This window comes from Haliotis asinina, chromosome 2 (assembly GCF_037392515.1).
Source record: "Haliotis asinina isolate JCU_RB_2024 chromosome 2, JCU_Hal_asi_v2, whole genome shotgun sequence".
NCBI classification, from domain to species: Eukaryota; Metazoa; Mollusca; class Gastropoda; order Lepetellida; family Haliotidae; genus Haliotis; species Haliotis asinina.
Window position 1 is genome coordinate 47,966,180 of NC_090281.1, and position 14,045 is coordinate 47,980,224.

Below are 14,045 nucleotides of genomic sequence, written 5' to 3' on the forward strand. Positions count from 1 at the left end.
GTACTTTTGCAAGACTATGATAAAACTTATTCTCCACTCAAAATAGCCGAAAGAATGGTTTCGAAAACAATTGTTGGTACATAATGGATATGGTTTAATTTATTAAAGCAGTAAGACGGAAATATTTTTAGTAATTTCAAATTCTGTGTTGTTATTCATTTGTACTTTTATCAAGCTCTGTGATCAAAAACGAATTCCAGTGTTGATTGTCTGTCTAAAATTATTTATTAAGAAATATAATAAAATAATTCTTTATAACCTGATACGTAATTTCCTGATTTCCTGATTTCCTGATTGACATCCTGAGTGTCAGTATTGGTGATAGGGCATTCATACAAGTTGTTGGACAATCCTCTCTCAGTCGACCAGCAAGCAAATCGGGTTGTTTTATTACCGCAGTACACGTTACGAATATGCTCAGGAAACAGTAGTATTTTCCTATCACCACGTGTAGTTTTGAGACTGTTGATACATATTCTGTATAGCGAACATGCACTGAATGAAATAGGCTTCTGCCTGAGTAGCGTTTTATCTGACTACAGTTATAATATACTCAACGAACTTAGTTAAGTACATAAAATGCGAGTAAAAAAAGTAATGGTTTTTTCCATCGTGGTCACCACGAGATGTTTTATTTATTTAAAGTGTTGAGTTTAGGTACCACCCCGAAACAAGTAAGAATGGTAGCCATTGTTATAAAACATCGAAGTCAGACCTATAAATATAGATCAGAAATGAATATGTGCCTTAATGTTTCTTTCCTAGTTGACAGACAAATGACATATCTGAATATACAATGTCATTTAGAAAATGGTCAAATTTAGTGGAAACCGTGGTAACTGGGTGGGTTGGACGATGTACTGGAGATTTTGTGCCTGAATCGGAGGGTGTGGGTTCAAATCCAGGATGGCACGCAGCAATATTCCAGCTATATGGCGGCCGTCTGTAAATAATAAATAATCCCGGCTGGACCAGAGTCCAGTGACCAACACCATGACCAATGATCTACACAACTGGGTTATGATGATGTGTGTCAACTCAACGAGCTTGACCATCCTATCCCCTTGGTCACTTCTGACGGGTCTTCACGGGTTCAGTGACACGGTTATTCCTAGTACCTAAAGAATTGCCCAAATTAGCACTTGTCAGTTTTGCTTGAGGATGGCCTCAAGATGAATGTCTGACCAGAAAGATCTGAAGATTTACGTAGGATATAACGTATTTTGGATGTTCAGGTTTGGTGGACTACCTGTCACCGTGACTACCTATCATCGTAAACATAGAATATGTATGTATGTATGTATGTGTGTGTGTGTGTGTGTGTGTGTGTGTGTGTGTGTGTGTAATGTTGCCTAGCAACCGTCAAATACCTATACCCATGGTATGAGCCAGGCTATCACTATATCAACCACATAATTATACCCAGGAGGTGTCCGCGTCACTCAACGATCACCTAGGCAACCACTGTCACGTAAGTGTCGTTGGGATAGCCTAATGGTTAAAAAGTGTTCACTCGTGACGCCGAGTATCCGGTTTCGATTCCCTACATGGATACAACGCGTTAATCCCATCTCTGGCGTCCCCGCAGTGATATTGCTGAAATATTATGAAAACGGCGTAAAACCTCACTCACTCAGCGACATACGCAGGACACGATTCGCGACAGGCACAAGGAATGAAGCGAGGGTGATTCACGACTTATTAAATGGTCTCATTGTCACTGCTTGTCAAGCCATAATCAATCTACTTATGTTGACAGTAAATTGTGTGGAAGTGTGTGATATTTATCATCACGTGTTTATAACCGTGTTGTTGACTTTGAAACCGAAATCGAAACAGGTCAACAGTCACAAATACACACGACATACATCGTCAAATTAAAGTTGCCGCTGTGTCACTATGGCCAGACAGGATGTGGTGCAGAGTTTGTCGTCGGAGTGTTGTTTTACGCCGCACTCAGCAATATCCGCGCAGCTACGTGACATCAGTCTATACATGCTCGAGTCTGGACCAGACAATTCAGTGATTGACATAAAGAGCGTGACTGGTTTACGATGGAATACTTCAACCACGTCAGTTAGTCTGACTACCAGGTGTGTTAGTCGCCTCCCACGATTTGAAGATTTAATCTTTAACTTACTTTTGTAAGGAAATTCAACATATCTGTTAACAATGCCAACACGTTTCAGAAAAATCAACGTTGTACTGATCAGAGAATATGGTTTCTTTTTCTCTATGAGGGACAGCTGTGCAAAATACAAAAAATGAACTTGAATTTATCCTACTGCACTAAGATGTAAACGTGACATCTCCGACTATTTGATTGACTCTGCTTGTTTCATATGATCCCACTGACAGTGGTGTCCGAGAAAAGGTTAGTGGCTGTGACAGAAATTCGACGTTATACTTGCCGGAGCATGCAATACATGCGATATATCACTGTTTGTATGGATTCTGTTGAAGATAAAGAACCTAGTTTGGTGTTGGAAGGAAGCCAAACAAACACCTTTAAATCAATAAATCATTTCACATTTGTATAACATCGAGAAAAAATAGAGCACCTTGCAGGATAGACAATACTGGGTCATCTCCTTGAGCAAAAGGTTACACAACAAATAGCAAAATACCGTACACATCATGAAAAAGCAATATGCACCCGTATCTTGCCGTGTACCATAGTGCGTATCTTGTCGTGGACCATAGTGCGTATCTTGCCGTGTACCAAAGTGCGTATCTTGTCGTGTACCATGGAATGTATACTATATATCTTGTACACAGATTTGTACACTTGTTCACATCGAAGGCGAAATATTTTCAAATGTTTGTTGTGTTACAGAATTGTCCTTCTAAAGTCAGGAGTCAGGCCAAAGATTCATTCGTCAGTCATGGAGTTTCATACTAAGTGTCATTTTCTGAAAAAGGTGATTTGATAGTCGGATATATATGCTACAATTATTTTCACAACATAAGCCATGCCCGCAAGTAGTTGTGTTTGTTTGTTGTAATGCCCAGCATGAAAATACTCCAGCTAGACTACAGCAACGGCAACATTGACCCACCAACCAGGGATCGATACTACGAGCACACTCCACGCCGTCGGAACACGATAACACTCAGTCACCAAACCTGAGCGCCGGATCTTTGAGCCTTCGTTCAAAGACAAACACAGGCTGCTTGAGACGTTTTCAAACCAGACATTGTCGACAGGGGTCATGAAGGTACTTGCTCAGGTATCAATTACCAAAATACTAAAAAACTGGGTAATTAAAGTAGTCCCTGATGTTACTGGGAACTCATTTCGTCATTGCTTGCCTGTGATGTCCATTTATCACATCCTGGTATCGTTGTCTCATTAACTATAATGTCATACAGTTAGGCAATGTGACTCGTTGGCGTCAGTGTTGAGAGATGTGTGCAGTACCCACAGTCAGTTCTTGGACTGGTTCTCTGACGATTACGACAGCTTATGATGCCACTTTTGTTGTGTAAAAATAACGAGAGAATAATTGAAATAACGAGAAAACACTTCCGTGCACCGGAAAAGTATTCGAAGCAACGAGAAATGTTTATGAAAGTATATTTATGCTACAAAGTGGCAGCATAGGCCTTCGTAAAAGTTATTTTTATAGTCGATGATTTTGTTGATTTCCATACGTCTAGAGGTGATGGTTAAAGGAGAACCACCTTAAAAGAGGACAATATTATACGTGTGACATATCTGAACCGGGAGACACGTACACATTTCACTTCTTCTGCCATGATATATTTTTAAAAAAAGGTTTATTTAAAGAAAAATAGTGTTTTGATGTCACATTTTTAGAGATGAGATGAGGACCAAATACAATGAAAATGTACAGATTATGGTTCAAATGCAACAACGGGAACACCCCGTGACTTTTTCATTAAGGGAGGACTCTCGAATCAACATTTCTCAAACGCCTGGATGCTGTTGCTGAACTGAGACCACACCTTGGTATTCTTCAGACACACGGTTCCCCCTCCTCTCTTCAGCTGATGGAGCTGAAATGCAGTTGTCAGTTGCCTCTTTACAGGTATTGTATGGTCATCGAACTTCACTGTCATCAATTTAAATAGAATTGATAAAACACTCCCCATAAAATACGAAAGTCAAATGAATGAATGAATTAATAAATTAAATTAATGGTTGCACGTGGTTTGATAAATGAATGAATGAATGAATAGGTGGATGGGAGAGTGGTGGAAGAATGGATGGAAGGATGGATGTGTAAATAAATAAATAAATAAATAAATAAATAAATAAATAAATGTAATAATTGTTGCGTGGCCATGACTTCAGGTAAAACAGGTGATCCACTATGCGAAGAGGACGATATTTGGGAGGATTTCAGTCCAACTGTTGCAGGCGTTTGTTATATGTGAAAACATAGTGCGAGGCAATGTCCAATGTCTCTGGTTTATTTGCATGCTCACCTGTCTGAAAAGCACTCACCTGTCTGTTGATATCTCCAATGCATACCCAGTTTCCCGTCATAGATACAGCCCACTTGGAGTGGTCTTTGGTCTCTTTGAAGTGGATACCACGTGGTAGAGAAATAGCCTGCACATTGTACACCTGTAATAAAACAAGGACCAGTTTTAAAATGTTTTCACCATCTATGAGCACATTTTCTTTAATCCTTTTTCTGGAATGACCAACCACTGGTTGCAAACGTGTTCTTACGTGGTCCTACCACTGTGGTATGAAAGCTGAAAATATGGTCCTACCACTGTGGTATGAAAGCTGAAAACCTGGGCCTAGCACCGTGGTACGAGTATTAATTCTGAAAATATAATCACATCTATGTGGCGTGAAATCTAAAAATATGGTCATACCACGTTGGTATGAAATCTGGCAATATGGTCATACCACAGTGGTATGAAATCTGGCAATATGATCATACCAAGGTGATATGAAATCTATAAATATGGTCATACCTCTTTGAAGACATAAAATATCGATGTAAAACGGAGAACCTGAACTGAAAGGAAATCTGTAACTAGGTGACAGATAATTGCTCAAACTAGATTCACCCGTGAACTGCACCGTGTATCGAGTGGTTGCGATTAGATAAAGAAAAGCAGCAAGTACGTCGATTAACTGAAAACATGAACTTCACCTTGAAACTGCTGCTGCAGTTGGATTTCATCTTTCCCCGTCCATCCTGCCACGTCTCTGTCTTCAGGTCACTCTGCAGTACCGGCGCAACAAAACCTGAATACAGATCTGAAACAAAGAAATGAATAGTCAGTTTAACTTTCCAGTTTTCCCTTTCAAGGTGCTAGAATGCTGCTTGACATGAAGACGAGTTGATACAACTTGAAAATGTACAGCCTTGGGGAGACTTTGTGTCACTTTGAATCGCTCTGCCTAGATATGGATATGAAATATCTGTCTGTTTATATCTTGTCTAGCCAGGTAAATCAGTGGTAGGGATCTTATTTAACAGTTTTAAACGACATCAGACCACCCGCACACCTGAGGCTTCAGTTAATATTCCTGGCCACTTACACTAAGTTTGATTTGGCCAGAAAGTACGATCAACAGACAGAAACTTGTGAGCACGCTTGGTGACCTAGGACAACTTACTGGCAAAACGTCTTATCCCCAGAGTTCATAGTTCCTATTTAAGAAAGCCCATCATTCATATAATGTTATCTCAGTGGACTTGGTATAACATGTACTTTCTTTATGTTGTTTTGGACAAGGTATCTCAAACCGTTCACGAGAGACGAAAATTGTTAGAACTACCTAGGAGCATGGCTCAGTGAAGTGTTACCCTACGTTTGTAAAGTGGAATGGATGGACAAATATAAGTGTTCCCCAAGAATTGATCATAGTTCTTCTCTGATATTGCAATTTAAAGCAAATCCTTGGAATGTATGAGTGGAACTAATTGTCTCAAACACTTCCCACCCATATACAGAACACCTTTTCGTGATGGTATTAACGGTTATGGTTTAACCACCTTGAAGGACATGACTTGAATGTTGCCCCCTTGATTAACCAATAGTTGACTAACGTCTGACGATATGTGCAGTCTGTTTAGAAAAGGGAATCTGAGCGATACATGAACCAATAAAATAAGTGAGTAGGTGAGTGAGTGAGTGTGTGAGTATAGTTTTCCGCCGCTTTAGCAATATTCCAGAAATATCACGGAGGGTGACATCACAAATGGATGTCACACTTTGTACCTGTGTGGAGAATCGAGCCCGGTGCTCGGTGAAAGCTTTAACCACCAGGCTAAACCTTTTAGAAAAAGTGTAAATATATACTGAAAGGAACAAATAAGGGTCACATGACAGCACAAGTGTTCCTTTATTTTTTCGGCTTCTTCACAAGCATTATATGGCACAGTATGTGAAGAAACCTAGAAAAAAGGAGAACACTTGTGCTTTGATGTAATCCGTCATTTCTTTCCTTCCGGATCTCCAACTTCCTAAAGTACCACACAAAATTGTCCTGAAGGTTTTGTGTCGGTAGTGAGTGAAAAATTATGCATAATAGTTATCTACCGTCGTTAAAGGCTGCGGTCTTGGCAAAGCTGAGGAAGGGTGTTCCCTGAATAGACGTCAGCTGACGTTTACCGGTGGTGGCTCCTTTTGGAAACTTGTGGTCAATGACGGCCGCTAAACTGGGGTTGTCAGACAGGAAGGTCGCTGAGGCCATGTGGTCATACACTTGTACGTAGTTGTACACAACCTGGGAAGCTGCCAAAAAACTCAAACTGACAGTTAAACAGTTCAGTGTACTTGAGCAGAATTCAAACCATTTTACATGACGTTTTAACAAGAATTACCCTCCTTTACACACTGCAGTCAAAAAAATGAAACAGACCCCGGACTTTTACATGTCGAATGCTTGAATAATACTTTATCCAACTGCCTACCTCAAGAGTGCTCCGATATGCTACATGCTCCAACCCATTGACAACGGCTAGTCGTGTGGGATAAAATGGTAAAAATATCCAACTGTAGCTTCCAGTTTAAAACCTAACCCCGATCATAGATAAAGTTGAATGTATTGATTGTGATTAACAATGATGCACCAAATAACGTGCTTTGCAGTCAATCAGAGTTTAGTCAGTTGTATATAGCATGGAAGAATCAGGTTTCGCCGGACAGTCGTGGACTGATTTAGAGAACTTCCGGTTTATTCTATGAACTACCTCCTCGTCCTATACCACCGATATCATCCCATATGGGTGTTATTCAACTGACGAGGTCAAAAGCTCAGGGAGGGATGTTTCCAAGTTCAGCCAATCTTGAATGATAACTATATATATAAAGATATAATAACAGCAGTAATGCTATCTGATAAATTACTTACCGATGTTTCCTAACTGTGAATACTTGTAGGACACACAGAGAAAACTTTGCCCGTACCGAATAGCGGAATCAGGCCAGTTGTACCCAAATTCGCGTTCAGGTGGGAATCCAGGGGTGCTATGGACAAGCCAAAACCCTTCCTCTTTGTCAAACGCAAATACACCTGCAACAGAAACGTTAGACCCAAGGGCCTAGATTTTCGAAGCTCTCTCATCGCTAAAATAGTCGTAGGTTAATGTTAATGTATGGCACTTAACACTACCTTAGCCCTAATCGAGGCCCTGTTTTCCTGAAGAAACCGAAATCTACTGAAGGAAAACAATAAAGGAACGCCACTTCATCTCTCATTTAGATTTTCCCACACCTCCACCCATAATGCAACACAACGTTTGCGAAGAAACCCGGAAAAGAAAAAGAGGTATGCTTGCATATTAATGTGTTCCTTATTTGTCTCTCTCAGTATCGATACAGTTTTATGCAAGGATATCCTCAGAGTTGCCCCACAAACTTTGGTTGCTGGCCGTATGATGAAGCATGATGTCTACAGTGGTTTGTTTTAGTCACATTCTTCATTATGGCGTATCAGCTTATCCCGATCGATTTGCTCATAGTATCAGTCACTGGTTTGTGTAATCAATTATTTACTAGCTCCCGGCATATAGTTTGAATATTGCGTTACATAATTATGTAGAAGTTGGTATGTACAGAAATGAAAACACACGTCATTGTTATACATCCCCATATTAGATTGGTCCTTAACAACTGGGCATGGGTTACTACTGAGGCCGTTTCAGACAGTGTCTCCACGAAGTATTGCGTCACATCTGATACGCCGAAATCTGGTAGTTTCGTTTTCACAAATACAAATACCTTTGGAATGGCCGACGCTTTCGGGTTCTTTTCCAGAGGGCGATTTGTCGTTGTACATGACATAGGCCAAGTCATGAGTCTGCAAAGGTAAGTAAGGGTTTTCTACGGAAGCGTAGTAGGGCCACGGTGAAATCTTTTGAGTCTCATTATCATCTACGCAGGTCATAGCATCTCCTACCTAGGACTTAGTACTCATAATATACTGTCTCCTACAAAGGACTTAGCACTTAATATCTCCTACGTAGTACTTAGTATCACCTTTCTTAAGCTTTGTTATTTTTACTTATTATTACCCACATTTGTGGGCAGTTTAATGGATTACTCTGCAACACTGCATCGGTACGGTGCACATTTCATTATTGCGAGTTGGTGTGTAGCCTTGTGCATGAGGCCCACGTCACAAATCAGGTGAAGTTTGGCACGAAAGAGTTTTGGGATAGGTAACCGTCTATGGCAACTTCTGAGAGTTTCCATGACTTCATTCCTGCCCCACAACGAAGCTCATGTGACACATGTGGTGTCAGGTTTGTGTGTTCATAAATTGCCTCTGTTCACCCAGCAGTTTATGGGTACCCGATGGGATAGGTCATATGACTGTTAACCTCCCTGAAACTCACTGGCAACGTGGGTTATCCTGGGTAATTATATGTTAGCGTCTTGAGCATTCACAAACTACGTGGACACAGGGTTTTTGTTTATATAAATAACCATTTTTATCTGAAGTAAATGTCTGTAAATTTTAAAGGGAGGGGGGGGGGGGGTTTGCAAAACTCACAGTTTTGGCTTGATATATTGCCTGGAGCGTGTTGTAGACGGCGTGATTCGTATCCTTCATCTTTACGTTAGAAAACGTCCACGTCGGGTTATTGACGTCCATGTAGAAGTGCCCCGAGTCTTCAACACCACTGGCTTGACCGGCAGAGTCACCATCAGTGTTATTCTGGTTTCTATGGAGAGATGGCAGCTTGTAGACACTGAACCTGTGGATGCATCAGTTTTAGAGCAACTGTTGTTTAGAGTGGAATGTTGATTCACGGGATTGGCGTATGGTAAATAACATCAACATTGCAAAGATACTATTTTAATACGCTGAAGGCGCTGAGCTTTTGAACCTGTTTCTGGACGGATTCATCGCCTCATGTGACGTAAATCTGCGTTAATTATTGCATTGAATACGCTAATGAATCAGGTGACGCAATGGTATATGTTAATAATTCGGGCTTAGGAGGGTAATTCGTAATTCTGTGAAATCGCCATTGGACAGTGCTGGTTCTCGACGCAGAGCAAATGAGGGTTTGCTATTATACCCTTTAAACACGTCATGTCAGATTATACCGCCAAACCGGGACGCTTCTCCAGGCTGCTTGATAATAATTACAACAGGCACAATACGGCATGTGACGATCCTGGTTTGATCGAATTGATCTTCAGAAACCCATGCTCTGTCGTAAGAGGCAACTAACGGTATCGGGTTGTCAGACTAGCTGACGGCTGACCCATGACCCCATGTCCCAATAATTATTGTGTAGATCAATGCTCACGCTGTTAATCACTGAATTGTCTGGTCCAGACTCGATTATTTACAGACCGCCGCCATTTAGCCTGAATGTTCCTGAATGAGTCGTTACACCATCCAGTGATCAATAACACCTGACCAGCCGATCCCATTAATTGCCTTCTGCGACAAGCATGGATTACTGAAGATCAATTCTAACCCAGATCTTCACGGGTCCGTATCGCTATTGATCACAAACAGGTAAAATGTCGTGTCAATGATTATTACGTTTTTGTATGTAACTGCGTGTTGGTGAGTGAGTTTAGCTTTTAGCAATATTCCCGCAATATCACAGCGGGGGACACCAGAAACGAGCGTGCGTGCATGCGTGCTTTTTAATCAGTTGGTTGTTACAACTGCAGCACAACACATAAAGAAAGAAAACAATATAACGGTAATATACAATTTGTACTATTGAATCAAAAGTGATGCAGTGTCATAAGACTTGTGAGAGACAGAAGGGTGAGAAGACGGAGAGTGAAAGAAAGTGAGAAAGAGAGAGAGGGAGTGAAAGAGATAGAGCATGAGAGGGTGGGGAGAGGGTGAAACAGACAGAGGGATAGAGAGAGGGAGGGGTAAAAGAGAGTGAGAAAGAGAGTAAGGGTGTGAAAGGGAGCGAGAAAGAAAGAGAGAGAGAGGGAAGGCTGAAAGAGGGAGAGAGAGAGAGAGGGGGGGGTGGAAGGTAACGTCACAAGCTTCCTCGCCATTCATGTATTGTGTAAAACCGGTCTACAATTACTGTCTACATATCTACCCCGGTCAGTACCACGAGATATACTCCCAATCACATTCATTCATATTCTGAACCTCCTGTCAACTGTCCACAAATTAAACAAATGCCAAATGTTCGTATTGTTTGTTGATAACATTCATGTTATATATCATACGATGCGGATGCTACGAGTCGTCGGCCGGTTTGTAACAACATGCGTTATCTGTAGTTATACAATGAACTCACCAGTCAACTGGGGCACCCTTCGGTGACATACACTGTACGCCATTCACGGCAGGAACCAGGGACACAGCAAGGACGAGCCACAACATTTTGTGTTGACTCTTTGTCAATTGACTGCTAGATTGGTCCTAACCTATATATACATCCTGGCTGCGATCGACAGTATATATTACGGGGAAGTAAAATGTTCTATTTGACATCACGTGACTGTGAGTCACCCTTTGTGTGGCGGTCATGGCTGGGGGATGATCTCAAACAAATCGAAAGTAGGAATTTTCAGTTTTACTTCCGAGGTTGTATCAGTTGTAATAACATGTTAATAATATTCGAGGCAGCTGCGTTACAGGTGGATGGGGGAAGGGTGGGGTCATGAAACAAGACTTGCCGATGCATGACCACGACACATACACTTTACCTCCTTCCCTTCATTTACCACCCATTATGCACCACGATGTACGCTTCGCCTAGGGCTGGAACGGGTTAACACTTTCAGTCCGGGTATCCCACCCCTTACCATCCTACCCTACCCGGATGCCCATTATTGCTACTGGCATCAAATTTGCAAGAAATTGCTAAGTATTCTTCAGCTCGGTGTCTAAAATTTTTAATTCCCCACATTCCCTTGTCCAACATTGATTTACATAAGATCAAATATACGATAAAGATTAAACTAAACATACAATATCCCCCTCCACATCCCCACACACACACGCACACGCACACGCACACACACACACTATCTCTCTCTCTCTCTCGCTCTCTCTCTCTCTCTCTCACACACATACACACCACAAGCACACAAATATCACCACCACCGAAGTTCAAAATACACACAAACGCTGCACACAATCTCCTTTCCTCTCCCCGCCCCCTCCCCTTCTCCCTTCTCTCTCTCCCTCTCCATCTCTCCAAATATGAATGAATAAATGCCATAGAAATTTGAAAAATACGTACCATATAAAAGAAATATAGAAATAAAAAAGGCAACGCCAAAAACGAAGTGCTACTTGTACAGCCATACGCCGTCCCAACCCGACATTGATCCCTCCTCCATCCCGCAGTCATTTACATCGACGTACTCCCGTTCAAAACTTCACACTCAGACATACGTCACTCTCTCAAGCAGTTACAATATCACAAACGCCCTTAGTCTTCTTTGCCGCCGTCATAACTCACATGGCCCTGGCCCAGTTAAGATCAACAGTCTACACTCCTCAATTTAGAGGGAATTCATTCAATGAGACTTTGCCCGGAACATTTAGTATCTTGTGCTCTTGCTCTAATGACCTGCTGGAGGATAGGGACGCAGACTGCCATTCGGTTCGTTCTTTGTAATTAGCAAGTCTAGACAAGCCGGTCACCAGGAACAAAATGTTTCAGTTTTATGATGATGATTAAGATGATGAATGTTGTCCTTATCATTATGAATTCATTACGTACAATTATCTCTGACCGATGATTCAAGCTGTTAACCAGAAAACAATAATTTGATGATTTAAAAATATAGTTTACTTTTCTATTGCTTTACATTGACTTTCATTTTCTTGTTTCATTAACACTGCCAAAACGCTCTAATGATAATTGGAACAAAATACGTTTGTCATTTTCTTAAAATATATATATTACATTTCACTGAGTGAGTTATTGAGTGAGTTAAGTTTTTCGCCGCACTCAGCAATATTCCAGGTACATGGCGGTCTGTAAATAATCGAGTCTGGACCAGACAATCCAGTGATCAACAGCATGAGCATGCTTGTCGTAGGAGGTTCAAGTTCTCTGAATGGGTTGACATATGTAATCATATCCCAATTATGTAGATCGCAGTTCATACTGTTGATCACTGGATTGTCTAACTCAATTATTTATCATCCAAAACTGTGTTCTACAGGAGATATCGCTTGTGTGAGATCTCTGTCCTTGGAGATATCGTTTGGATAGTAGACTTTGCACAATGCCCTGACAATGCTATGACGTCAAGAACTTGATGGCGTCACAATGCTATGACATCGCCGCTCTGCAAATCTAATGGCAGTACCGTATTCAGAGATGTACACTTCTCATTGAAAACTAATGAAGAATGATTTGGGATGATAAATAGAATCTCCCTCGCGTGTCTACTGATATCAATTACATCAACACATGTTGATAACGGCAAGCATCGGATATTTGTTACTTTATCAACTCGTGTTGATACATTTGATATCAGTAGACACTTGGGTGAGATTCTCTACTTACAGACCGCCGCCATACAGCTGGAGTATTGGTGAGTGCGGCGTAAAATATACCCGCTCACTCACGTACACAGCCCGTCCGGTCAAACTCCGGTCATGCGGAGCTCTGAATGACTCTGAAACACCCAGTCGGAACTGAAAACCAACTTCCACCGTACTTTGTAATTTCATTTTGAATGCTAGCCATTTTGTTGGCACCGTTCTGGGATATGTACCTTCAAACGAATTGCCGGAACGTTTGTTGCTGTTACACTACATTTCACACGTAACTTCCCTTCTTCCCTTACATTGTCGGGGAGATTCTCTTGCCTAACGCGACACAGTCATTGGATACTCGGGGTAATGAGGGAGCCTAATGGTTCACGCTGAAGACTCGGGTTCGATTCCCCATATGGGTATAATGTGTGAAGCGCATTTCTGGTGTCCCCCGCCGTGATATTGCTGCAATATTGCTAAGACGGCATAAAACTATACTCACGCATTCGCTCATACGATAATCGAGTCCCGATTAAGGTTCAAGTTTCAAGATTCGTAAAATTTTAACCATCATGTTACAAAAGAATTGAGGCGGTACCTTCGCGCTACTATTGTGCAGCTTTTAGAAAAGCGCACGGCGTTTATCCTCGTTTTAACATCGCGATGCTTCGCTATGATTATTCAGATAAGTAGTTTTTGTAAAGTAGTGTAGTCTGGTTCCTAAGTAACCGATCAGAGGTAAACACAGCGGGATTGTTCCATCTCTTCACCTTCGGTCGTTAAACACGATTTGCTAACGGCCTTAATGGATCCTTAACAAGTCGTTATCATCAGTGATACATACACAGTTATGTTTAGCACTTTTGGCTAGGATCGCATGTGATTTTGGTATTAGGCACTGAAAGTACACTCCGTCCACAGAGGAGGATGTGGAGCTTTCTCGTGCCAATATTACCTGCTGGGATTTCTGCTTGGCGTTAGTGATGCTAGATGGGAATATCGTCAATGAAAAGGTTGCTTTATAATGAAAGGCAAAACTGGTTAGAGCAAGGTCGTAGATTGCAATACCTTGGTCGGCTATCTTAACAGCCCTTTTTGTTGATTCCATAGC

At 41.4% G+C, this 14,045-nt stretch overlaps 1 protein-coding gene across 1 annotated transcript; it reads right to left on the minus strand.

Annotated features, from left to right (window-relative positions):
* Positions 1-3,506: 3,506 nt before the first annotated feature.
* LOC137273835 (plancitoxin-1-like) lies at positions 3,507-10,950 on the minus strand. Its single transcript, XM_067806705.1, has 8 exons — positions 10,731-10,950; positions 8,993-9,197; positions 8,218-8,296; positions 7,349-7,510; positions 6,535-6,729; positions 5,139-5,245; positions 4,472-4,594; positions 3,507-4,020 (listed from the first exon to the last, which is right to left on the minus strand). Exons 1-8 carry the CDS (start codon positions 10,814-10,816, stop codon positions 3,922-3,924), a joined length of 1,056 nt encoding a protein of 351 aa, XP_067662806.1. The 5' UTR covers positions 10,817-10,950; the 3' UTR covers positions 3,507-3,921.
* Between the last annotated feature and the right edge of the window lie 3,095 nt (positions 10,951-14,045).